The sequence below is a fragment of the Lagopus leucura genome, unplaced genomic scaffold (genome assembly GCF_019238085.1).
Source record: "Lagopus leucura isolate 7727_CA_CO unplaced genomic scaffold, USGS_WTPT01 Super-Scaffold_100015, whole genome shotgun sequence".
NCBI lineage: Eukaryota > Metazoa > Chordata > Aves > Galliformes > Phasianidae > Lagopus > Lagopus leucura.
The window spans coordinates 343,851-371,724 of record NW_024962269.1 but is presented as its reverse complement, the minus strand read 5'-3'; the positions used below and the strand labels follow the sequence as shown (position 1 = coordinate 371,724).

Genomic DNA, 27,874 nt, shown 5'->3' with positions numbered 1-27,874 from the left:
AGTATGCATTTACCTAAATTGCTGTACGTAGCACTGCAAGGATTCAAGTCAGAGGGATGTGGAGCTTCTTCTTTGTCTTCCTCCCCCTGAGGGGCGCGGACAGCAGACACTGGTATGACCGAGGCACTGCCACCATTGTCCTGCTTCACAAACACGGCTCTTGGGACGCGGGGGGACAAGTCCTCCAGCGTGGTATCATCGGGCACTTGACTGAAAGAAACAGCACAAAATCATTTGGAGACCAGGGCTAGACCCTAACGGCAAAACACCAGAACGTGCACGACATACAGAGGGAAGGAAATTAAGAAATAAGCTCCTTTTGCCCACCTCTTCTTTTAAGAATAACCTTCTAAAACACTTATTGTTTTCCTACTAAGGTGAAACAACTTTTGACTCAAACAGTAAAAATAATTCCTACCTTTCACACAAAAGAGATAATGAAATGTTTTACAGCTGACTACAATCAGCACGTGTATGCAGGAATGACTCTGCATAAAAGATGTGGACTCATACAACAGCAGCAGAGGTTAAAGTGCCTTTTACCAGTTAGAATAATTTTACCTAAATCAAAAATACTGGGGTACAGCGAGGGGACTGTAAGTGTTAATAAATGCATACAACTTTAATAATGCATTTTCATATACTGGTAGGATTTTGGGAACAGACTTTGGGAAACCTCGCTGTCAATTTCCCATTGACATTCTCCAGGATTAGCATCCATCTTCTCGTGTACTAGGTCAGTCACAAAGGCCAGGAAAACATTCCTCTGCTCTTAGCTATGAGCTTCTAATCGAACTATGATTACTTATGGCACAGAACTACAAACTGATGGCTTCAATCAGCTTTCATGGATACGTTTGCAGCAATAGGACTTAAAAATTATACATAATATATCAAAAAAGCACTGTGTTCAGGTTTATTAAACGAACAAACAGTGCTGTTGAAAATGTAGCAGCAGGTATCAATAACGTGCCAGATAAAACACGCTGGAGATGGACCAAAATACTTCCGTATTTTTATGCTCCCTCACTCACAGAAACAAATACTGATGATAGCCAACTCTTCAGAGCGTCTGTCCTACCCATCAGTTCTCATTATTCCATCCTGATCAAATCAAACAGGAGGAATTTTAAATACTCGTGCCCTCCGTAAGGGTGAGGGGTGAGCACCTCCTCCAAAAGACGATCACCACATCATGTAAAAAGGTGATTAATTTTTATGCCAAAGACTTAAAACAATGCAACTTCTGATGAGCAGCAACAAAAAATCTGCTTTTTGAAACAGGCAGAGCAGCTGAGTTTCCACGGCACAAATCCTTACAGTGGGAAGGCAGGCCGAACCCTCAAAGAGTTAACATAAGTGATAAGCACAGGTCTTTCCATTCTAATCCCAAGCCAAAATACTGAACATCATGATACACAACCTTCTAGCAATCCCAACCCGGCTGCAAAGATTAAAACATGCCAACAGTTTGCACAACACAAGGCCCCACGTATGGCGCAGCACGTGCATGCTGTTCTGCCCTCAGCCTCACGAGCTGTAACTGCAGGCGGTTGCAAACAAAACTCATTAGAACTTGTTAGTAAAGAAGGAAATGGCACCACTTCAAATAGCTGCAGCCTTTAATCAGCATTAAAAATTCTGTTCATTTTTAGTACCGTGCATAGCAATGGTGTGAAGAACATTCCACGTGCCCTGAACAGATCCACATGAAAGAGTTAACCTACGGTAACACCCGAGTAGAGCGCATATGAGATTAAAGCAGTGAAAAGGCTCTTCAGACGATGAGAATTAAACTAAAGACCTGCTCAGGTCGCTGCTGTGAATTACAGACATACCTGCGTTGCTCAGTAAGGAAGTTTTCTTTCAGAAGGAAGAGTTTCTAACAGCTCTGCAGCTCTGCCATGGCCGTCCAGCAAGACTAGCATGGCTCCAAGCCACGGCTTAGTATTGACTGGTGTGCTACAGAGCAGACTCATCCTCCACACCAGACACATGCAAGCACATACGCTAAACCTAAGCTCAAAAGCATTCTGCCAAACAACGTAAACCAACAGCGCCAAGGAAGAAAGAAAAAAAAAACCAACTCACCCACTGTACTCACTCACACAATTCCCCATTAAAGGAAATTCTTTCAGGGCCTTCTTGAGTCTTTTAATCATGTCTTGAAACTCTGGCGAGCCATTGATTCCACAGTGTTCTGATGCGCTACAAGTTGTGCAAGCTGTGAGCAACAGGCTGAACTCTGCACAGAGTGATACACCTACTGCACCTTCATGTTTACCTTCGGGGGTTGGCCCAGGGACTTGCCAGAGCGCCCCAGGAGAGCACTGAGTTACAGCCCTGCCTTCTTAACTCTTCCACTGCTTCCGTGCATGGAAAACAGGTCACAAGCTACTGCATCAGGGTTTTGGTATGACAGCTATGGTCTTAGTCATGTAAATTAGCTAAGGAAAAGCAGGTTCAGATTTCACTGCTAAAAGTAAGCGAATCTTGAGCTGGTATTCCAACCCATTTTAGTGTCCGAACCTAATACAGACTGAATTGCAGCAAGGAGATGTCAAGCCATGAAATGTTAGGAAATGGTTCCCTGTAACTTAACAGTGATGAGAGAGAGATCCTGAGAGATGAAGCATACGTATGCTGACTCAATGAGCAAAAAGCCAGCCTGTAATCATCTCTGTCATCACACAGGGGGAACAAAAAGGGAAAACCTCCTCGCTCATTAAACTACAAGAACCAAAGGCACGATTGCTTTTGCTTCGTGCAGTCGTCTAAACAGTTAAAAATATGTTAGTGTCCAAGAAAAGTAGAGCAGAGTGTCTGATAAACAAACTGTTCTTTAAGATCAGAACCATTAAAGCCTGATAAATTCATATATTCTTGTTGACTGCAAGTGATACTGAAAGCTATCCCCTTATTTGGGGATATTTATAGATATTTTGCCAGGATGGATTCTTTGATGCCTTGCGTAAGAGCACATATTTAGCTTCTGCCATAGAGGGTGCAGCCTCCCCTGTCCGAGCCTTTTACTGCTCCCTGCTTTATTTCAGAAACAAACTTCACAGGAAATGAATTACTTCCCTTAAGGAGCTCTGCTCCTCAGGCACACAGGGCACAAACCACACCATTCTGCTCACGGAGGGAGGAGCCCTCCATACACAGCCAGCACGTGTTTCCTCAACAAGCTGAAATTACGCATGGCAAAAAAGCTTGACATAGCAATGACTGTCCTTCAGACATTATTGAAAGCACACACCTGAGATTTGCACGTGTACAAGCTCAAAATTGTTTTAAAAGCAGCTTCCTGCAAGGTCAAATGCCTCCGCTTCTTCCCTCAGCTTATCCTGCTCTACAGTTTCTGTAAGATGATGTGGTTCGACCTGCCTCAATCTCCTGAGAACAGGAAATGTGTTATTTTTTGTAAGGACGGTGGCACCACAGCTATTGTGTGACCCACATTTTGCTCTGCTCAGTGCATGCCTTCTCCATCAGTGATTAATAAACAGCAATGAATGTGAGGCAGAAAAAGAAGTGAGTGGTTCTGGAAGTGTCCTCATGGGCCTGGGTCAGATCTAGAGGTCAAGCTGAGGGACAGCAGTCCTTGTGGCAGGCCTTGTGTCCAAGAAGCAGAAATCAGTGACAGAAGCACAGCAAAGACTTGACGTGGCCCTACGCTCAGCTGAGACTCCAATAATTTTGATGTCCACTCCTCCCCAGTGGATATTAGCAGGGCAATAATCAACAGTACTCACACAGGTTGAGATGAGAAGCCTGACAAAAAAGATGACTTAATTTTACACAAAAAGCCTGAGAACTTGTAGATACATTTAGTTTCAAGGAGATCCTTGGGAGACTCCCTCAGACCTTAGCAGTTTTCAGCTAACTAAGCTAAACCAAATCCTAAATGCACTGATTAATGCTTGAGGAAAAATGCAGAGAGGTTCATGGTTTGGGGGTGGTCAAAGGCCAACCCAAACCTCCATCCTGAGCACATACCACTTTATCTCTGCAGATCACAGTACTCTGTGGGTACAGAAAATCCCTTCCAGTGCCTCGTGCACTTCAGTTTTCATCACTGCCACGTGGCAGCCACAGTCACTTCAGAGGAAGGCGAAAGAAGCTTTACAACTGGCAATCCGCGATAGCTGAGCCATAAAGTTTATTCCCAGTTGCTGTTATTTACAAGTTAGCTTATTCCTGAAGCATGAGAATTGGTACTCCTTTATAATTATTTTTAAAAGTCTTTGTAATGCAATGTTTGCATAAATAATGGGAATGCATTTCCTAATCCAGCAGAGACGTCCTGCTAAGCTCTTTAGTGTCAGTGAAACTCAATGGCAATGAGTTCCAGATTAACTATACATTATGAAAATCACTTTTCTTTGGCCATTCTTACGTCTTCAGTCTTTCCATTTTACAGACTGCATTAGAGGAGTTCAGAATTTTCCATTTATTAATCAAAGTTTGCAAAATAATGAATGGTAATCATAGAGTGGGACCTTAAAGATCACCCAGCAGCACCCCCCTTGCCATTGGCAGGGTTGCCAACTACTAGACCAGGCTGCCCAGGATCCTACCCAACCTGGCTCCAGAGATGGGGCACCCAGAGCACTCTTGGCAACCTGATCCAGTGCCTCACCGTCGTCTGAATAAAATATTTCTTCCTAACATCTAACCTAAATCTATCCTCTTTTAGCTCAAAGCAATCCCCTCTTATCCTATCACCATCAGACCATGTAAAAAGTTGGTCTCCTTGCTGCCTGTAAGCTCCCTTGAAGTACTGGAAGGCCTCAATGAGGTCTCCCTGGAGCCTTCTCTTTTCTAATCTGTTACATTTCCTGGCTCCTGATCCACTAAATCAAGTGAGTCTATGTGTAAGCTCTATTCCTATGTTGTTCAGCTTCACAAAGTCCAGGCCACAGGTGATGCATGCTATGGCACCCCAGTTACTTCTATTTTTTTCCTTACTTAACAGTGATGTAACAAAAGCAGCTAAAAATCTATGGAAGAGCAAACCCACACAGGGCCCTTTAAGTCCTGGTGATCTACATCACCTCATTAGAGAGTCTTTCTCAACTACCTAAAAGTGGAAATTTGATTCCTAATTCAGGTTGTTGGTGTAACTTTGGCTTACTGTAATTTACAGCAAACAGTTTGAACAGAATTCAGCAACTTCAAGACAACCAACACATCAAAAAGCATCTAAGGATCATTCATTGTCCTCTGATACCTATAGAACTCATTAAAATGCCCAGTAAAATTCCCACAGGCTATTTCTTGACAAAAATAGCCTTAAAGAAAACCAAATTGTTGACGTAGAATTATGCTTTTTAAGGGAAACGTTGAAAACAAATCTTCAAAACATACACAACCATGGACACAATGGGCATTTCACTCATTTCGAAAGGTGTAACAACAGCAGGGCTCTTCTGTAGCTATGGGCCAAGAAAATTCATGTCTGTTGATCGTTAACCTAGTTCCAAATCCTTTTGACCATCATCTTAGGGGTGAGGTTAGTAATCCCAGCTTTAGCTATGAAGAAATGCTTTCTTACCTAAACCAGAATGGAAAGAATACACAGACCTCCCTGCTTGAAATATTCCAGTAAACATACAGTTCTATCTTCAGTTTATCCAACTCTGGGCCATACAGACCATAAAAGAAAGTCAGGAGTGACTTGTGGCTGTAGAAGGAAACTAACTACTCAGCTTAACACAGAACTGGAATGGAAATGGCTGCACACAATTCACCTGCACCTTGATTTACAAGATGCTGCGATCTACGAACAGGGCTGAACGATTTTAGTTCAGTTCTGATGTGGTTTATGAAGATGGGAAAGGAAGAATCAGAAGGCAGAGCTGCAGTTTTCTTTCAGGAAATGGCTCAATCCAAAAAGCTGCTACTGGGGTGTAAGCGATGATCTCTCAATGAGAGAAGAAACTTTATCTTGGGAAACCCCCACAGCAAGGTGCTGATCCATTAGATAACCAAGCCTTTGAAGAAGCAGAAAGATGACTTTGTTTCATTTTTTAAACTTCTGTGTGGATTCCACCTCCATCGCTTACGATGGCTTAGGCCACAGACGTTGTCCTGTTCTCCTTTTCGAGGTCAGCATTAGCTTTTGCCTGAGAGCATCTGCTGCACACACACACAAAAGCCCTGCAAGAGGTCTGAGAACACCTGGTTTCCATCCCATTACAATGTGGCTGATGTGATTGCTGATTTCCAGCAAAATCTAATCCACCTATAATTTTTTGGCAGAAGTATTACATTAGCATTTGCCTTCTCCTTTGGAACCACCCTGTATGCAGCCTGGCTTGAAACAGAAAAACCACCAGAAGGATAAAATCATACCAAGCTCTTTCATATAGCTTTCCCAAACAACTGTGTATTTTGCCAATGCTGTTCAAAGGATGAAATGACTTCTTGGTGATAACTTTAAATACCTCCAGACAGCCCTGCTTTGTGGTTATCTTATCAATCTCTACCAGCTTTGTAATCCATTGAAAAGTAAGGAAACATTGTGCATTTATTTAATTTGCTTTCAAGACCCCCCAGTAATTTGACATTTTAAAAGCTTATCTTATTTTCCAGGTCATCTGTTTGTTTCTTTCAGTGACTTCACTGTTGTTGGCATTCTCAGAAACATGTCACGTTTGTTGACTGCTATCTTCCTATCTTCCATTTCCCTCTAAGCCTCTGCAAGCTTAACCAAAAATTTTAAATGCCTTTTCCAAACACATATCTTGGCCTGAATCAGTACTAACCTTTCATAAACATCTGGTGAGTTAACACAAAACAAGACCAGCACCGTCTTAAGGACTCCTGTTTGTGTGAAAATGGAAGTTGACAACCCTGATTCTTATCTACTAGAATATTAAAAAGAAAAGTCAAAACTCTTAAATGGAATTCCTTATTTTTTTGGCAGTATTAGGTTTCTCTGTCTGTAACAGTATTAAAAATTCATGCAGCTAACAAAAAAATGACCGAAAATAAAGACATCCACTGTTCTAACCATTGCAGCATTTCAGTGCATTTCCCTTTTGAAACCACAGAACAGAATCATTAGAAAGAAGACATTTCAATTCTAAGGTTTGGAAAATTCTGACTGCCACCAGGGAAAATTGCTTTTTGCCTGTATCATCATGGCTTGCAGGAAAACGAAAAGCAATAATACTACTGGAATAAGATATGGATGGAACGACCACCTGCCTTCAGTAGTATGGGTCCAAGGGACTCCAGTGAGTGCAAAAGCACAAAACAAGAGAACAGCACCATCTCTAGGGTAGTCCAAGAACAAGTGCCAGCAGTGCGTGCAGCCTGCAGTCTTTCAGGGCAGGTTACCCCCACATAAGCAGTGTTCTCCTTGGATCATCTCCCCTGTCTGCTCACCAGAAGTGACAAGCAAACTGTTTTGGTGGCACATGGAAGGCAGTGAAGCTCCTTATACAGGAGCAACATATTTGGCAATGCTGCTGACGTGATACTGACACACAGCCACTTCCTCCAGAAGACAAAGGAAAATATGGGTTCCTCTAAAGGGAACAAACCTCTCTGATGCCACGGGTTCTCTAAAGCTGCTTATTTCTCCCTATTTAATTGAAAGTAGATTAGACTCCCATGAAGAGTTATTCATCCTGGGTACGTTCCCCACTGTCTTCAGCCTTAGGCTACAGCATGCACTGCATTTGGGGCAACTGCTTCAAATTTAAATTTACCAAATCCAGCCCTGTATCACACTATGCTAAACTTTATCATCACCTTACATTACAAACCCTAAAGCTTTCCAGGTCTGACAAAAGGCAAGCAACCTGAAAAGCAGTGCTGCCTTCCATGAGAACACCATACAGCTCTTCCCAACTGTGATCTAAAAAGATTTAACTCCGCTTGATGCGATGGCCACTCCTGGTCAGTTAAGACTTATTTCACTTCAAGGCAGACAACAAACAGCTTACAGCAAGCTGTATGCTCACACAGGGACTTCTGTTAGCTTAAGTCAATTCACAAACCATCTTAAATCTAAAATGACTGTAATTTTCTTTAACGGATAAGGCAGTAAAGGAGGAGAAACCACAAAAAGGCGCTGCCATTACGCAGCTATTTTGTGAGGCTCACACGTGTAAGTCACAAAGTTTACAGAACGACCCATTTCCTACCATCAGGTTATTGCTTCAATGAATAATGCAAACGTGAAGTTATTTTGGAACTGATTTGTATAATCACTAACTTTGGAAGGCTTGGTCTGATACATCCATGGCTGCGTTCTGCACTCAGTGAAATGCAAACTACACCCCCACGATGGACTGCAGCAAACACGTCAAGCGTGGCAAAGAAATCTGTGATGTGTTGACAACAATGAGTATCTGGAAATGTTCTGACCTGTGTCTGTTCTGATCATGTTCTGACACAGCCAAAGCAGCATGTGTGTCCTTGATAGCGGAATAAACCACAGCCTGAGCCATTCGAGTACCAGGAATTTATAGGAGTAAAATACATAACCTGGTCAAATATGCTCAAACAAAACAAAACATGATTTTAGTAAATAATGATTAAGAAAAATTCAAGAAGAGATCATTCAACAATATTGCTGGGCAAAATGAAGCAGCGGGCTCTGCTGAATGCAACACAGCTTGGGGGCAAAGTATATTATCTGCTGAAGGCCTTGTGGAAGGTAGATTGCTTATTTATAGATAATTTCCTTCTACGATTACTTTTCACATGGCTTATTTCTGGAGCATGGCAGAGATGCTGCAATGTCGTATCAAGTTAATTAGCACCTCTTGTTATCGCGTCTATGTGAGATAAAGTTAGCACACCACCTTTTATGTCTCACAGAGCTTTTATCTCTAATTTTCAATTGCTGTCATCTATTTCTGCAGAGGAATTCTTTAGCTTTTCTACAACGTAAGAACTATTTCTTCAACTAGAAATTCAGGGAAATGTATCAGATCCAATGTAACATGGCAATTACACTGTATTAGCAGACCTGCAAACACACACCCCAAACGGGCACCTGGTAATTTTTTTCTTACTGATAACTGGTATCATGCAAAGATTTTTAGAATATGCTTTAAGATCCTTAAAATAAATATGTGTACACATGTAATAAAACCCCTCATTTCTTCCCTTTTTGCTAGCATACGCAGTGCAGTTTACACTGCAAAAAAGTAAGGAAGGTTACCTGGGGATTTTCTTCAGGATCTGAGGTGGTGATGGATGGCTCGTTACTTTCTGCTCAGAGCTCTCTGGAGACTTCTCCTGTGTCTCCCCTTTGTCTTTTGCAAGCACATCTGCGATAGCAGACTCCACTCCATTCTTGTACTGATGGTCAACCAGTGGTTCGGTTTGTGTTGGTTCACATCTATACATGAAAACAATCGATGGCTTCTCACTGGAGTCTGATTTTGCCTCGCTGAACCAGTGATGCCGTTGGACCGGAGGAGGGGGGAGCATGTGAATCACAGTTCCATCCAGACCCACCAGTTTCCCTTTCTCTCTTTCTTTCTCTCTGTCTTCCTCGTCATCGGTTTTTCTGCGGCGGAAGAAGCTCTTAAACGATATCCAGCGTTTGGGTTTAGCATCAGCAGCTCGCCGGACCTCGGAGTGCAGGATGGACTCCGCCTCTGTCGACCTGGTGGGACTATTGGGTTTGGCCCAGTTGCTAAAATGCCTTTGCAGCAGATTACTCGCATGGTAGGGTGAAGATGTGGATCGAGGAGGAGGGAATGGTGGTGCTTGTTCTGTCTTGGGACTTGCGGTATTCGGGGTGCCTCTCACTGGCTTTGGGGAATTGGTGGCAACTGGCTGTGAAGCTGTGTCTTTCTGCATTTTAACGGCAGTGCTTTCCGTGGTCTTGGATGACTCTACTTCAGACTGTGATGTAAACAGGGATTTAGGTCGTACGAGGGTGTTCTTAGCAGCATCGGCATCAGGAGGTAAGGAATACAGCTCTTCTGCACTGCAAGACTTGGGCCCAGCCTGCGGAGTTTCTGGAGGAGACTGCGGAGGCTGGATGGAAGCCACAATCTGTGAAAGCACCGTGCTTGCATTCTCTCTGCTGCTGATGCCGGTGGGAGCAGAAGCCTCTGGGGTCACATCTGCAGGTTCTTGTGCTGCCTTCTGAATTCTCGGTGGGGAGCTGTGGTCAGAGCTATGACTTCTTTGTGGTGATATCTGACTTTTACCGAGACAGCTGTTAAACTCCTGCACCTTCTGAGCCACAGAACCGAGTCTACATTCAGTGCTATTCGTCACCCCCTTTGCTTCAGTGGGTTTGCCTCCTATGGCTTCAGTCATTTTGCTTTCTGTCTCTATTTCTTCGTAAGTGTGACTAATTACACTGGTAGTTTTATCTTTCACAGACAGCTCTCCGCTGGTCCCTAGAAAACTTTTGTAGATAGCCAGGTTATCATATGCGTTTGGATTGATGACAATTGGAACTTTAATGGCATTTTTGGAACTCTTAGCATAAGTGGGCTCGTCATGAATGATAATGGGAAAAGGTGGCATGCCAGCATTATTATAGCTGTTGAATTTTATCTCAGATAAATTGGGAGACTTAACTGGGATCGTTTTAGAAGAAAGGTTTGTAGCTGTAGGCGAAGTAGGAGCTGACTTGTGGCTTGTCTTCCTGGGAGGAACAGAAGGTCCAGAGCTGTTAGAAACTAACTCCACCTTCGGTATCTTCTGTCTTGGACTAGTGCTAGAAGTCCACACTTCCTGATACCTGATTGCACTGGATTTTTTCAGATTGGCATTGACTCGTGCAGGTGATGCTGCAGAGGATTTAATAGGTGTGCCTGGGGTTACCGGTGAACTTGGGTTAGATGATGTATTTTTGGCTTCTGAGGTTTCAGTCTGACTCTCCTTACATTCATTCGTCATGGCTGCTGATACATCCACTACGGTATATGGCTTGCAAACTGGCTGTTCCATATTCACCACTCTGTACGGTTTAGCTTGCTCTTCCACAGGCACCAAATTTATAGTTACTGCCTGACCGCTAGCATCCGAAGAACTTTTATTCTCTTGTTTATCAGTCTGCACAGCAATTTTGCCATCCTTCTCTTCCAGCCGAAGAGCAAGGACGGCCTTGTGGGTTTCGAGACTCTTTGGAACGTTCCTGGAAGCTTTTGACACATCCTTCACTTGTAAACTATCACAGAGACTCTCATATTCTGGTTCAATCAATTTGATGTCCTGGGGAGTACTAGGAGATAATCCTCCATTACAGAGCTTCTGTGAAGAGCTGCTGGCTGTTCCAGAACGAGACTCTTCTGTCAAAGAAGAATCGGGAGATGTAGAATCAGAAGATACCATGCTCTGCATGCTCTCTTGCCCATACAGAATCACAGTCTCTTCCCCATAACCGTTTAAAATTTCATCGTAACTGTCGTCGTAATCTACAGCACAGATCCGCTGCAGAGACTTGTTTCTCAGAGGCACGGTATTCCATTTTTTGTCAACACAGAACTGAACAGGAGACAGAGTGTTAGCTCTAAAATTAGCAAAGCGAGGTTGGCCCCTCATCCGAATTTCCATTGCTAGCAATTCTTCATCACTTTCATCCCAGCTTTCATGCTCTTCCTGCATGCTGCCAAAAAACGCGTCATCCTCACTCTCATCTCCGCTGGAGAATTCTGGGTAACAGAAACGTCCGCCTTCATTACTTATGACCTCCGTGCTTCCACTCAGAATAACGTGCTTGCCGTGAGAATCCTTCATCCCACCCATCATGCAGCTTGGAGGAATCTTTCTTTCTAACGATCGTTTATAACAATTATTTATCCTTCCCAAGAAGGTTTCTCTCGAGTTCATTTCACTTCCAGTCAGCTGAGGTGCGGTATCCAAACCTGCGATCTCCTTCAAGACTTCTGTCAGTCCATTATTATTATTATTTGGTATCTTCCCTACCCCATCACTGTTGCCGTAAGGCCTAGGAACGTGGCTGTAGCCCTCAATTTCATCTTCATTATTATTGTTCAGTGGTTTTTTGTGCAAGACAGCTTTGTTTCGGTTCCAACCCGCGGGCACCGATTTATTCTCACAATGATCCGGAGCGCCGATTTCGCCACACACGCCCTGCCCATCTGCTACCATCATGGTGGGCTTCACAGCTATCGTGGGTTTCTTTGCCACAGGCGGTCGGAAACTCCCCGTGTTCCTGCCACGCTGGCTGTTACTTTGGTTTGCATTGGTTTTCAGATTGTCATGCGAGAGGGTTTTTTTTTCAGACACCGGGGGCAACTGATGCAAGCTTTTTGGCTTAAAGCAGTTCTTACATTCACCAGGTTTCCAGACGTGCTCAGTGAAGGCGTTGCAAGCAGACATTTTCCCAGCACTCTGCGCGTGACGCCGTGCTGTTCAGTGCATGGTAAGAACCTCGTCTGTGTGCTTCCTCTCTTCACGTGGTACAGCTACTGTTGTGAGCAGCAACCATTCTGAAACACCAAAGAGAACGGGGACAAGAATGGGTAAAACGGGTCAGTGAGCAACAACTCAGAATAACCCACTGACCTTTCCACAGAATCACAAGGTTGGAAAGGACCTACAAGGTCATCCAGTCCAACTGTCCTCCCGTCACCCTGGTTATCACAAAACCATATCTCGTAACTCCTCATCCAGAGGCCATTTTGCTGATCTCAGCTCTTTTTACTTAAATTTACAAACCCGCTCAAATGAAATGCAAAAAAACCCAAATCATTGCAATTATCATTCTTCTCAGACATGAAGAATTAAAACTTTGGCAGCTAAGATCAGCATTACACAGAGCACAGAAAGAGAGAAATGGCAATGACTGAGACACGGAGTAATTCTCTTGACAAGTTCGGGACCATTGACCTTTATTTTTCACACAATAAATCAAATGCTGGGAAGAGGATATAAAATCAAGGATTAGTGCAAATTGCCTCCAACATAACCGTTTAAATATGGCACAAGAAAGTAATAGTATGCTTTACACTCAAATGCAATTTAGATTGTTTTAGCTTCAAATGTGAATGATCTCAACTTAAGTGGCAAAATATGTCTGAGCAATTCCAAACTCAGCCATTTTAGCACTTTTTCTCAGCAGAGTTGAATTATAACTGGACAGATGCTTTGTTCGACAAGACAGGCTGGAGTGCTGGGCTGGAAAATCACATAAAAAAAATGCTAGGGCAATCTTTGTGGAAAGTCACTGCTTATTCTCCTTTAGCTTGCAACGCTGGCAATAAGATATTCCTACATCCTGCAAACAAAGCTGTGGATTTTTAGTCTCCAACTTGTTTTGCATGTCGCTTCTCCACCTAACGCCCATCCCTGCCCTCCCCGAAGTAACAACTGAAATACAATTATACACTCATTTCCAAGTGAGTTCTCCTCTTTCTCTGATTTCCTGACACCATTTCCTGACACTCGGCCTTGGGGGAAAACTGAACACAACTGTTCTATTTTACAGCCACTGGAGCATCCTGGCTGTGAGAGTTTATGAATTAATGCCTGAAGACTTGAAGCCAAAGCCAAAGCCACAAGTCTGGTCCCCCCCTCATTGTAGCATGACTCAAACACGATCAGAGACGTTTTACTGAGGAAAGAACGCAGCTCTCTCCACAGCTGGTGGCTTTTCAGCAGGCAGCAGGACAGCCGTGCTGCACCCTCCATGGCCACAACTGGTTTCCATCAGTGCAGCAAACAATCAGAGCCACGTGTCACACTGACACCGGCACGACTTTGTCAGTCTCCTCACGTCACACTGTGATTTGGCACAGGGCTGCCCTGCGCTGCGGAGCTGCAGGAGCAGTGCTGTTCCAACGGCAGATGGGGCTGCAGTCTAACTGTATTCCAGCACAGTGCCCTCAGACACATGCTACCACAGCCATCCTTTCTCATACGTCGACTAAATATGTTTCCAGACACAGTTTTTGCCCAGAAAGTCAGTGCCAAAAGCTTCCTCTGCATGACCTAACACAGAAAGCCCGCCAGACAGAGCTCTGCCCAGCCTTCAGCCCCTGTTTTATCTATGTGCTGACTCTGTACTGCTCTGCTTCTTGGTTTAACACCTTGCAAGCCTGCGTCCCACAGCCAGAAAAACTGCATTAGGAAGTAATTCTGCTACAACACGAGAGAGTACCGGAATTTTATACCCTAGTTAACTCCTCCCTTTTGTGTGTTTAACAAATATAAGGAGAAAAGTTGCACTAATTGGAACATTTTCTTGGAAAACGTACTTCTCCATTACAGAAAATCTCCAAGCAGACCATTTACACAAAAAGATTAGTGCGGGTGAGGATGGTTTTTTTACCATTTAACTGGGTAATATTATTTCTCAGAAATGGCACGAATTGCACTCGCTCTGCAATCCTATCACAACACAGGCAGTTTTATGGCCTGCTAGGCAATGCTTTTCCTGCTAATAACACTGGGTAAAATGAGAAAGCACTGTAGTATTGCACACCCTCACGGACATTTGTCTCATGTTTTCCTGCTGGCCGCACTCACTCCCCTTTGCTCAGATGCACTGATATGGATCAGCTTTCCTGTCATGTGCTGTGTAGAAGGTGTGCATGTGAACTACATGTGTGTCAGTGCAGACATGTCACGAGCACACAGGAGCTACATAAGCCACGTTAGAACTTTCAGATCTCTTACCCTTCAGCACCAAATGGGAATGGACTGAACACAGCCACATGCTCTAATGGGACTCCTGACACAGGCAGGAGCTGCTGCCTGCTCCACGAGGGCTTCCAGGATGAGCGGTTCCTGTGAGCTGCTCTGCCACTGCCTGCAGCTGTAGCAAAGAGGAAATGTGTGCCTTCAGACAAGAGGAAATGTCTGCTAAGCAAAAAAACCCAACCAAATAGCCAACAAACAAAAGAATTCCAACACTGAGCTCTTTCCATACTTTGAAACCAGAAGTGCTCCTATGCTATTACAGATGATGTTCACATTGACCTTTATAGGTGTAAAGTGGTACTGTGCTCTCAAAAAAATTCAGGCAGCTTCTTCACTGACGTACAACTGCAGACATCTTTTTCTGGTGCTTTCCTTTCCCTTTAAAGACAGCCAATGCATTTCTGTTCCAACTACAGAATCACTACCATGAGTGATAATGACGATGCGAGTGATGATGAGTGAAATGAATGAGATCTTCTTTCAGCACAAATAAAACCTGTAACATTCTTCACACGTCCAGGATATGGATCCTATGGTTGCTAACAGCTGCAGCTGGACAGGGGGCAGCAGAGCCTGCTGAAGGTAATGAGAACACACACAAAATGCATGAGAAACATTGCTCTGCTGTGACAACCCGACATGGTTCGTCTCTGCCCTACTCCTCAGAACTAAAAAGGCCACGAGGAGAACCAGGCAGTCCCTCGTGAGATCTCCTGAGCTCCATGGTGCTCCTGGTATCTCTACTGTTGCAATGACAGCCCTTCCCATGGCTGAGGGATGGGAATGTGCACGTTGCAGAGCTGCAGGCTGCTCTGAAACATGTTGTCTGGGGGACAGAACTCACAATGAGACGCTCAGTCTCAGGAAAGCGAAAGCAAAAAAAGCCCTCAGATGTTCAATACGAAACAGCATTAGGTTTCTGAAGTGTACACAGGACATATGCAGTACTGCTGCACGTGTCATCCTGCACACCGCAGCTTTTTATGTGAGCTGATAAATACAGATACTTGCAACTTTTACCCAGAAACAGCAGCACGATGACGTTCAGCAGCAAACATTCACCAAGCCACAGTGCCAGGAACGAGCACAGACAGACAGACAGACAGTTCAGCTGTAGTATCACGGCACTTCTTTCATTAGGTGCTTGGGTCAGCACTGAGAGGCTTAAAGGCTAAATCACTGTGTGTATGAATGAGAAACAACACCGCTTGTTTCGGTGGCTGCACACAGGAGAGCTCAGCGTGGCCCTGTTCAGTTGATATAAAACAAAGAGAAGTGCCGAAGCGTATTTCACTTTCACATCAGGTTCAGGTTTGGAGCTGCAGTGCAGAAATGGAGCAGCCCCAGCTCAGGTGTCCTCCCATCAGGAATGGAACCTTGCACACAAATGCAGTGGTATTTCTGTGGCTCTCATCTGTTGACATCACCTTTGCTGAGTGCACATAGCTAGCAATAAACATGCATTTCCAGCATTTTCCCTTTGTTCTACGTAATTTCAGGCTAGCAGCTCTCCCTTAGATGCATGCCGGCTGAATCACGATGAAGGCCTTCTCCAGTAATACTTTACACTAACATAATCCAATTAAAAGGAACTTAATTGGTGTGCAACATTCCCTACAATTTCAACATTTTAAAAATGAATAGTCTCAGTAAGTACCAGATGGTGACATGCACTAATTAATCAGGCCTGCTCCATGAATGAGCGTATTAAAATGAAGGCACCTATTAGACATGTGTTTTCAATGCTGTATGCTGCAAAACCTCCCCTTAAATGAATGCCTACCACATTACTGAGCGATACGTACACACGTGCATTTCATCATTTGGTCTCCAATCAGGGGATATCTGATCTAGCTTTCCTTTCTTGCTGTTTCTTTAACTTCAGGCCACTCATGAGAACGGGCCCAGGGTTTTTTTTGCCACACAATAAATCACACTGACAAACCTCTGTAAGAGGCAGCAGCCCATTGTACTGCTGGCAAACGACCCACTAAGCTCTCACCACTGACAGGCATGTCCTCAATCTGAAAAATAAGTGAGGGAATCCTGCCTGGGCTTCCTCTGCATGAGTGCACCACGAAACCACCACGGCTTTGTGGTTGTGCCTGAAGTGCTTGCAGGGATCTGGACGGCCACTGATCATCACACACAGCCCTGTATGTTAAACTTAAGACTGAAATCGTTGTTGTTCTTCTCAGAGTCTGAGATGTGTATCTATACATCCAAATGCAATAAAAAACATTTTAAGGAACTTCAAGAAAAAGCCCCAAATGTTCCAACTTTGTGCCCCGTCTCCGGCCTGCTGGCTGCAGGCTTGGGCAGCCAGCACAGATAACTGGCACTGCAGCCACCTGCATGCTTTCTCCATGCCGACAAAACAAAGCACACCAAAAAAATCAACCCCAAACCAAAGAACTTTCTCTAATTTTACATCCTTTGTTCAACTTCAAAGGAAAACAGATTCCAAGTGAAGCTAACGGCAACATCTGTTCTGTGCTGGGATTGCAGCACGGAGAGCCTGGCAGACAGAAGTCAGGGTCCCCAGCTTACAGGCAGTGCCCAGAAGCACTGAGCTCTGAATGACCTTGCAGCACTTATTAATGGAATTCAGATTAAGCAAAAACTATATAATAAGATGCTGTACAGCATCGCAGTGGAGTTTGGATATAAAGGCTAACATATCAGCACTTAAAGATGTGAGAAGTGCACAGGACCTGACAAAAATGAACGAGAATTGAACAGTGTAGACTTTATAGCCAGGAACAGTGACTCAAAGTCTTATTCAAAGTCTGATGGAATATAAAAAAATAAGATCCAAATGTTGTGACTCTGATGTGTGACACCACGTTCAGCCACAGCACACAGTTTGCAGCAGGGACACCGGGAAAGCATGTGAATGAAGCAACAACACGAGGGACTTATCATAGTTTTATCCCCAACAGTGGGCTAATAATTCAGTGAATATCTGGTCACTGGTGTAGGAAGCCAGAAGTGAGCTCTGGCAGGCTCTACAGGACACAGATTCCAAGGAATGCTATGTGTAGTCATCATTTCTGGTGAGAAAGTTTGTTTCAGGTAATATTTTCTTTTGGTCAGAACTGCTATCTGCTCAAGGCTATAAAATGACAGATCTGCAGAAAACAACGGATCTCTCTGGATATTAAAGAGGTGATGACCTTAACTTTAGGCCAACATAAACCTCGAGGGATACTCCAGAAGTGATGCCTCCTATTTTCATTATTTTGTCCCACAGTGTCAGAGGTGGATGTTGCTGGTGTGGCAGTGGAGGTTGATATGCACAGCTAATGGTGGTGACTGTGCTGAAAAATCGTGTGTCCCAGCTGAGAATTTGTTCTATCAGGTAGTGCTATTTGTATTCCATGGAAACAAAACAGGCGGCGTTTCTTTTGGAGCAGCCTATGTGTAAAACTGCCAACTTACTTCAGATCAATAGCAGCACAGAGGGCATGCCATGGAGGGAGAGTAAAACAGAGTCAATGCTGAACAAAGTTCTGTAAAAGAATAGTTGCAAAATTGCTGTGAGAATAGTATGAAACAATCAGGAAAACCACTGGGAGCTTTTCTTTTCTAACCTCCCATTCTGCACTATCTCTCAGTTAAGAAGAGCTTAAATGACATTAATATTTCACAAAAGCAAGTGAGTGAAGGAAACCCTTGAATGTTTTTTTCCACCTAAAACCTGTAAGAAAAGAAACATGATAGAAATAACCAACGAACTGCAGCAGAAACCTGCCCTTGGCTACACAATCTGCGATGCTTCAGAAGAGAACAGGCATTTCTTCACAATTTACCTAACCCAAAGAGATAATGCCACAGAGCAGCGAAGAGGCAAGAAATATCCTCAGGATCTGCGCAGGTAATGTGATTAGATTCTGCATCATCACATTTACAACAGAAAAAAACAGCAAGGACAAGCTCTCACAGTTGGTTTTCAGGCCCAGGAGACCAGCCAAGGCATGTATCTGAATGCAATCTTCTAAATTCTGACAGGAACAGATTTTTACCTTGTAAAAACTGTTAATAAAATATTTTTCCTTTCGGAAAAATCATCTTTTTTCATTAATATACCCTAAGTTTCTAATGACCAGCTATCATTCAGACAGCACTGCTGAGCATATTCTTTTGGGACACTTCCCACCTGCCCAGGAAATTAGCTTTCCTTTTCCTTCCTCCCCACGCCCCAATAAGCCAACCCTATAAACACTGTTTACTGGGATGCCTAAAGGTGGCTGCGTACAACATTCCGAGATCTAGCAGCAAATGAAGGGCAAGCACAGAAGCACATCTGCTGAGATGAACTAGCAAAACAATACTTGAAAAATGCATCCTCAAGTTCAAGGCATTTAAGTCTGCCTCAAATCTGTTCAAGAAAAGCTGTGAGGATTAAGTGTAGCATTCAGAGAGTGCACTGTATGACTACACCTTCACCAGCTTACTTCATACTCTGCTACTATGCTACTATTTCTACTTACTGATCCACGTCCTCTTCCCAGGCTCGCTTGAAATCCTGCCCATCGCCTATTTCTCCAGCTGCACATGAAAACAGCTGCCACAGTAAACTTTACAGAACTGTTAAACTTCTTGTGTTCCCAATAAACAGCGATGAACTACCCAAAAAACACTGCACTGCTTCTGTAGCTACAAAAGCAGGTAATGGTTGTGGTTAACCTTCTGCTGAGCACTGCTTGAAAACAAACCCGTCTGCGTTATTCCTGTGTTATTGAATCCATCCATTCTGCAACTCCAATTTACCTGAAAATCTCTTTCATGTACTGCTGCAACTTACGGCTCCAAAATTCCCCGCAAAACCCCTGATGCAGCAAAACATGAAATGCTATTGCCAAGCATGCATCAGAGCAACTGCGGGGCAGCAAAATACAAAACAGGAATGAAAACAACATTCAGGATCTCAGAAAGAAGTAGCCGAAGACAAAACACTGTAATATCAGAAGCAGATAAATAACTTATTGTTATTGGTGGACCGCAGCCATACTGTGAGAGGTTGGCTGGAATAAATGAGATAAAATGCACTGCAGAAAAGCCACATGGTTACTTGCCATCAGTCACAACCCCCTACCCAAGAGGCTTTTGATTTAATAAATACTTGAGAGAATTGTTTAGAAATAAAACCCTATCAAGTATTATTAAAACAAAAACAATGGAGATATTGAAAGGATTTGATAAATTAAGGGCAACAGCTCAGTGGGGCAGGACTGTGTGAAGCCAGCAACTAGAGAAAGCTGAGAACCCAGGGACTGAACTACAAAAGGGCGACATGGCCCCTTACCAGAGCTGTGCATCAGTGCAGCAATGGGCAAACCCAGCATGAGAGGGGCCAATGGGCAAAAACAGTATGAGAGGGACTTCTCAGTTTAAGACTTCCATGATGAAACCTTGCTCTTCTTCCTACCTGACCATGGGATAATGGGCAAAAGAGAAACAATTCTTTTAATAAGCTCTTAAAAACCACTTGACTGCAGGACGTGCCAATGGTGCCACAGAATGCACGCAGCAAGCAGCTTTCACAGATTACATGCTTTCAGTGCAAGAAAATCAATGACATGATCCTCTGAATACTTCGCTCAATTCTATTTATCACATCTCAGGAAGAAATACAGCACTGAAATAAACACATGAAGATGTTTTTCAGAGAAGAGAGGCCCTTCCTATTAAGTGAAACAAAAAGACTGGGATAGTTCAGAATTGAGACAAAAAAATAACAGTTGATCAGTGATCATCAGGTAAGGAAGGCAGACTGGCTGTTCTCATTTAGTCTTTCAGGGAACAAGGGCAACAAGCCCAGGAGGCTGTGCATTGCATCTGCAGAAAGACAACTACTCTACATAAAATGCTTCCTGAAACAAGATGGCACTGAGATCAAGAGGTCAGCTGGACCCAGAAAAGGATCAGATCATAGAATCACCAAGGTTGGAAAAGACCTCCAAGGTCATCCAGTCCAACCATTGGATGCTTATAAATACGAGATGTTCATACAGACATTGAGATACCGACACCATATTGGGGGGGGAAATTCAGTTTCTGTGTACAAGTTGCCCGCCCCATGAAATCTCACAGCGACTGTCAGTCTTTTCACACTCACACATCCAGTTCTCCCGCTTCTTTGCAGCAGATCTGATGCACAGAAGAACCACAGGATACCAGACGTCATATGAAAAATTCCTGTGCTGCTCATCCAGTCTGTTCTACATATGTTTCCATCTTTGTATGGCATGTTCCTTTTGTTTGGGACTTCACCTACAAAAGCTTTCTTTTGGCAGGCTGTTCTCAAAATCAGCCTCTTCGGTAGCAGCATCATTCTGTCTTTTCTTTTTATCAAATCCCACTGTTTATTTTGCTATATTAAACTGTTTTGAGAATACCAATATCCCATTGGTAAGATCTTTTACAAGCATTATAAGATTTTAAGTATCCCAGCGGTAAGATCTCTTCCTTCAGGCTGGATATGAGGAGAAATTTCTGCTCATAAAGAGCAGTTGGACACAGGCTGCCCAGGGAGGGGTGCAGTCACCATCCCTGGAGGAGCCCAAGGAAAGGGTGGACGCAGCACTGAGGGACATGGCTGGTGGGCACAGTGGGATGGTTTGGGGTTGGACTTGATTCTAGAGGTCTTTTCCAGCATCAATGATTCTATGATTTCCCCCTCCTTGTTTTGTAACTCATAATTCAGGCTTGTATCTGGAAACAGTTTTTCCTTCGTTTCATTTTTTTCTGACAACATTCTCACGTTTCCAATGGAAAACAGAGACCTCAGTCTATATGACTTGGGTCAGGTAACTTTATGCTACTCTAGCATACCTTTTGCAGATCCACAGCAGCAGTAATTGCAAGGGTAAGGAAAACAGATGAAAGTCTTAAAAAAGATGAGTGCTCTTTGAATGCTGCCATACTGCAGGACAGAAATGATATGAAAGGGATTTCTCTCCACAACTAACCTAAGCAATTTAATTTTTGAAACAAAATATGCATTACTTGGAAATGCAGATAAATATAAAGCACATACTGATATACCTCATTCACTGCTCGGTGCAGCAGGTGGCTACAAAGGCCTTGCATCTTCATAAAAATTCCTTCAGTTTTCCATTCCAGAGTAACCGCCTCCTCCATTGCCTTCTACTTGCTGCACTCATTTTGTTTTGTTCTTTGCATCTATGATCAAAGAGAAACACTCTAATTTGAGTATTTCTTTGATAATCTTGAGAACCTAGCTACAGGTAATTTTCTGGTCATCAAAGATAGTTCAAGCAGCTCATTCTCACTTAGACTACTGCTCTAATCAGTGTGTCATTTATTCATCCCAATAAACTATTTTACCAGACATGAAGAGTGCAATAAATTGTCATCTGCAGCCATAAGCCACAGCAGTGAGATGAGTGACGAGCTCTAAGTGAGAAGATCAAACATCACTGCTAATGTTGGTGTTAAAAAGAACAACAGTGGCACTCTAAGATGGATTTTCCTTTCCATCCATAGATATCCTTTGCCTAGAATCCATCCCTCTAAAACGGGAAGCAACTGTTGATGAGAATGTTACTAGGGATAAAAGCACCATCGCAGGTGAAATTTTATTCAGAAAAGGAACTGGCAGATACCAAGATGGTGTGCTTTTTAGCATCTGTAATAAACAAGAACAAGTTTTTTAATATCTGATTAAACGTTGTGTCCAAATGTACTACAGTACTTCTCCTCCTTCCCAGCACAGCACTGCAGGGCAGCAATACCAGCATTCAGTTTGCTGCAGTTTCTCTGTGCATCACCCTTGCCAGCTTCCCCCATGCAGTCCAAGCAGTGTCAGAGGTGAGAAGAGATGCTGCTCCCTAACTGCATTCGCAATGGTATCACCAGCCCCTGGAAAATCTGAAGTCCACACTGCACAAGTGTTCCAGGCATTGCAGGAGGGGCTCTGCCATGCAGCTGTATCCCTTCAGAGTGAGGGAATTCTAACACTGACAGACCAGAGCTGAAAGCCACAGAGATAAGTGCACCCTCAGATCAGCATGCTATGCTCCTCTCTGTCCCTGCCACAGCTCCCCCCAGGCTCCGCTACCCCTGCACTGTCCCTTCCATGGATGGGCAGGATTGCTGGCAGAGCTCTCTGATCCTAATTAAGGGGCTGCTGACCGTGCTTGAAAACCACAGGCTTGAAGCCGAGCCAGTGTTCGCTCCTTGGGTTGAGCCACGTCTGAAACAACAGAACCAAAGCACTGCAAACAAGTGTTATCAAAGGAAAAAGAAAGAAAACCAACAGCAATGACTTTGGAATTCTCTCTTTAGTTCTTTTTTAAACATATAAAAGTTTCCTAAAGGAGCTGTTAGCCAAATGTTCATTTTGCCATTTGTGCTTGACAGAGTTTTTAGAATTCAAAGCTTTTTCTGTCCAGAAAAACCACAGTGTGGATTTTCCAGCCTTGCACTACTAAGATGACTCAATGCTAACCTACAGGGGCCTGAAGATAAAAGCTGAATGACATTCACCTGCGCTCCTTACCTTTCAAACAAGGCTTCCTGACAGCTTTCTTCACTCCCACACAAGACCGCTGCGATCCACTGCAGTGCAGGGATGGCTGTCCCAGCAAATACACCGAGCCCTGGGCATTACCTTCCATCATCAATACCAACCCAGTGGAAGGCTGCTGCTCCCAGCTCTCAGAGGGAGCTCCTATTCCTGCAGCACTATGCTATTTGTACTCACCTGTTAACAATAAGGACTGATCTAACGTGGACTGGGAGATACAGAGATTGACACCAATGCCTCTGTGCAGGAAAGAGGCACAAAGTCTTTCCACTGCTCTCTACAGAGATCCTGGGCTCAGGCCGTGCAGCAGCACACGAGACAACATCAGGACTCCATCAGCTCACAGAAATCCAAGTCACACTGCCCTGTTAGCACTTCAGAGCCATTACACACAAGAGGGTGATGTGTGCCAGCTCCAAAATGCAATGCACGGAAGAGACAACATGCTCTCTGTAGTCCTTAGCCCTGCCATTTGTTCAGAGAAATCTCTACTGCACTCTTTAAGGTTGTGAGCTCCAATTTGCCTTAATAACACATGTTGGCAGTGGGAAATTAATGACATAAACAGTGCACAGGATCCCAACTGTTAGGTGAATTGCGATGGTAATTGCCACAACTATGCAGACAGTGTTACTCGTTTCTTTTGCTCCTATACTTAGGAAGTGCTATTGGTTTCTACCTTTTTACATTAAAACAAAACAAAACAAAACAAAAAGCAAATTGAGCACTTGAGCCCTCTCAGAAAAACATGCTGTTCCAGCCTTTAATCCCTAATGACTCTGTGCTTTGTTATTAACACTCCTAGACTGCTGCTCGCCAGAAGACAATGAGGCATTCCTGGAGCTTCACATCGGTGGTGAGCAGAGTGCAAGGGAGCCCTTCCAGCCCTGCAAATGGATTCCTCTGCACGCCAAGACAAGGAGCTGCCCTTTTAAGCCCAGACTCCTGAAAGTGCTCAAAAACTCTGCTCAATTTTAGCATGAGGATCAGTAACACACCGTTGCATAGCAAGCTGAACACAGCCTCATGCTTCAGCCCTACCAGCTGGCCAGGCCTCGCTCGCACAACATACACCACACTTCTATCATTTCACTTCCTTATGAACAACACATTTGGAATGTAAGTTTTGCCTTCTGCATAGCTGCTAACAGAATACATCCATTCACAGCTCAGTAATCATACTCAGTGTCAGGGAAGATGATGTACGGAGGAAGAAAGATGCTTGGTTTTGCCAAGCCAAGGAACCAGGCTTTGACTTTCGAAACTGTTTTAAAAGAAACAAACTTTTTGTTGCTAACTTGGCAGCTCTTTCACAACAATATCAGGCAGTTATTCAGCAGAAAAAGCAGCAATTTGCATAAAGATTCAGAAATTTCTGAGGTTTCTTCATAGATCTGTGGGAAGATGTTATCATTTTTTGTTTTATTTATTCTTTACATACCCCGAGAGTTAACCCTTACAACCATCACTGTCCTTGGCTGTGTTAATTACCCTGTCTTCAAATCATCACTCACATCACCACCACTCAAGAAAGCTCTAAGAAGCCTGTATGTTCACAGTGCTTCCAATGCCTGCATTTTGACAGAAATTGCAATATGTGCTTTTGTTCCAGCAGAGAATTCCTCCAAGCCTGATATAATTCAACGTGATTAACAAAAGGACAGTTTCATAACGCTAATTAGCATTGTGTAGTCAGAAGATAGACTGTGGGCCTGTATCTCTAACGCCCCATGTTAAATTTGTTCTCTAGACATAAAAAGATTGGTACATCAAGCATATCTTCTTTTCACAATCCGCCTTTCAGAGCAGCCCAGATGAATCGTAATGCACACAGATAGACTGAAATGCTCAGCAGATGATTTTGCTTGAATCTCAAGTGCGACAAATTAAACGAGATCTTCACTCACTGCCTTGGGAGGAGATGGCAATGTATTACATTTTACAAGCAACAGCAGTTGGAAATCCAGTTTTGGCTGATGTACATTTCTAATTGCATGCTAAAACTTGAAGACCTAAGAACTGGAAAGGAAAAGAGCAGGAGAGAGACTTCAGCAAGACGACGAGAGGGCTGCTTACTGAAACTAGGGAACATCACCATTAAGGCCTGCAGGGTTGAGCTAAAGAGGGAAAAAAGCAGATTACTTGTTCTGCACAATGCACTGCCTGAGAGAAATGGAGTTCTGTATGAACTTATTTTAATTCCCGAAGCCGTAGCAACATGACAACTTGAGTGAGAGTTTGCATTTTACACAGCACGATGGAAGAATTGCTTCAAATCTAAGTAATGAGATAAATCCTGCCTCCAAACTCCATGAGCCCTTAGTAAGCCCCGATCCATAGACAAGACAAATGAAATTCTCAGGCCTTTCCCAGAATCCCACTGCTTGATAGAGCTGTTCATCTCCCGGTGCACACTTCATTTTCACACTTAAAAAATGAAGCTTAAAAAGAGAAATCAGTAAGAAATCTCAAACATCTTTTGAAAGTCAGATTTCAAACTTAGGAAAATGCAATTCAAACACTCAGTCCACTGGCTGCATTTTTTTAAAAGCTGTTTTGATAAATTTGATGTGTTATTCCATAATGTGGACAAATCCTCTGTTTTCTTGCATGTACATCACTATTACTCTACCTATACTGAAACATACCCTACAGCAGTATAATTCTTGCAGATCAATGTCCGAGTAGAGGATGGTGGTGAGTGGTGCCCCATGGGGGACCTTTATGAACATAGACAGTGGGATTGAGTGCATCCTCAGCAACTTTGCTGATGGCATCAAGCTGTGCGATGTAGCTGATGTAACAGGAGGAAGAGATGCCACCCAGAAAAACCTGGATGCTCTCAAAAAGTGGGCACACAAGAACCTAATGAGGTTCAATGAGGCCAAGTGCAAGGTGTTGCACTTGGGTCAAGGCAATCCCAGGTACCTGTAGAGACTGGGAGAAGAACTCTTGAGAGCAGCCCTGTCCTTCATTGAGGAGGATCTGGAGGTCCTGATGGACACGAGCCAGCAGTGTGCTCCTGCAGCCTGGAAGGCCAACTGTGTGCTAGGCGCATCAACAGAGGGGTGGCAGCAGGGAGAGGGAGGGGATTCTCTTCCTCTGCTCTGCCCTTATGAGGCTCCATCTGGAGTTCTGTGTCCAGGTCTGGGACCCCAGTGCGGGAGGGATGTGGAGCTGTTGGAGCGGGTCCAGAGGAGGGCTATAGAGATGATCAGGGGGCTGGAGCACCTCTCCTGTGAGGAAAGGTTGAGGGACCTGGGCTTGTTTAGCTTGGAAAAGAGAAGGCTCCAGAGATACCAGTACTTGAAGGGAGAAAGGCTGACTTTTTACATCATCTTATAGTGATAGGACAAGGAGGAATGGCTTCAAATTAAACAAGGGGAGATTTAGGTGAGATGTGAGGAGATTCTTTATGCAGAGGGCAGTGAGGTGCTGGCACTGCTGCCCAGAGCTGTGGGTGCCCCATCCTTGGAGCTGCCCAAGGCCACGGATGGGCTCTGGGCAGCCTGAGCTGGGGGGCACCCAACCTGCAGCAGTGTTAGAGCTGGATGATCTTTAAAGATCACCTCCAGCCTGAGCCATTCTATGATTTAAAACTTATCTTGACAGAAACAAGTCACAGAAACAATACGGCTAGCAATGGTACACTAAAACCTAGCCAGATTTTCCAGATACCTATTGTAGCCAACTTCACGAGATTACATGGCTTTGCCAACAGTCAGTTTTAGGGATGCTTCTCAGTGTTGCCTTAGCAGTAGGAGTGCTGTACCAAGCTGTTCCAAGCAGAGTTTTAGCACGTGGTGAATGTAAGCAGTGACGACTGTCTACTGCAGCACTCTGGCCACTAAGGGCAGCCAAAGGGCTTCTTTCATGCAATAGCATTTATCAGAACACACGCACTCACCAACAGCGTCACCATCAGTGAAGTTCCAAAAAGTAACATCCAGGTGCAGAAAATGCAGTCCAGCTTTAAAATAAACTTCGTAAATACTCAGTTAACACATTCTGTGGGCCCGTTATATTTCGAGGCCCAGTAGGCACTACGAGGTATTCACAGGATGCAGGGAAAGAACTGAGACTAAAACTTCCTTTGTATTAACAGGGAGATCCCTCAACTGGTTGGCAGTGCTCTACCAGTGTTAATGTTTCAGGCAGAAGACATTTAACTGTTTCTTCCACGATGCAAATACAAACACAGCAAATCAACTATTTATCCAGTGCAGATAACAGATTTCTACCCAGTAATTTTCTACTTCTTAAATGTAAATGTCACATGAAAAATTTATTCTTGCTAAATGTTGAACACAAATGTTAACTGAGAAGTAGGAAACGTGGCAATGATCTTTGCGTTTTGTCATCACCAACTACTGCAGCCCATCCACCCCGAAGCGCCTACAGTTGCAATCAATCTGCCTTCAGATTTGAAAGGAGCAAGCGTAGCTTCAGAGAAATGATGGGTACTTTATTATGTGCATTCAGAAAAAACCTGCCACGAAGCATTGCCCCGCTGAATGTTATCAAAGTTCTCATAAATATTCATGTGCAGCATTTGTACTCTAAGCATTTAATCATCGCTTTAAAAAAGAAAGGAATGGGGGAAGAGAGAGGAAGAAATTACTGCTTCCCTCTGTTCCAACCCAAGGAGTTCAAGGCAACAAAAAA

The 27,874-nt window shown here is 43.8% G+C and overlaps 1 protein-coding gene across 9 annotated transcripts in view; it reads right to left on the bottom strand.

Annotated features, from left to right (window-relative positions):
• The window catches only part of PEAK1 (pseudopodium enriched atypical kinase 1), a 95,727-nt gene that overhangs the window by 22,233 nt on the left and 45,620 nt on the right, over positions 1-27,874 (bottom strand). For 6 of the 9 annotated variants that reach the window (XM_042876272.1, XM_042876268.1, XM_042876275.1 and 3 more), the window contains 3 exons: positions 9,185-12,443; positions 2,092-2,208; positions 14-210 (listed from right to left, as the gene is read on the bottom strand). In XM_042876272.1, coding sequence (XP_042732206.1) covers positions 14-210; positions 2,092-2,208; positions 9,185-12,333 — 3,463 coding nt within the window. In that variant the 5' untranslated portion in view covers positions 12,334-12,443. Of the gene's footprint in view, positions 1-13; positions 211-2,091; positions 2,209-9,184; positions 12,444-14,631; positions 14,718-21,705; positions 21,844-27,874 lie in introns of those variants that run through there. The other 3 variants (XM_042876274.1, XM_042876276.1, XM_042876277.1) reach the window with 3 other exon arrangements.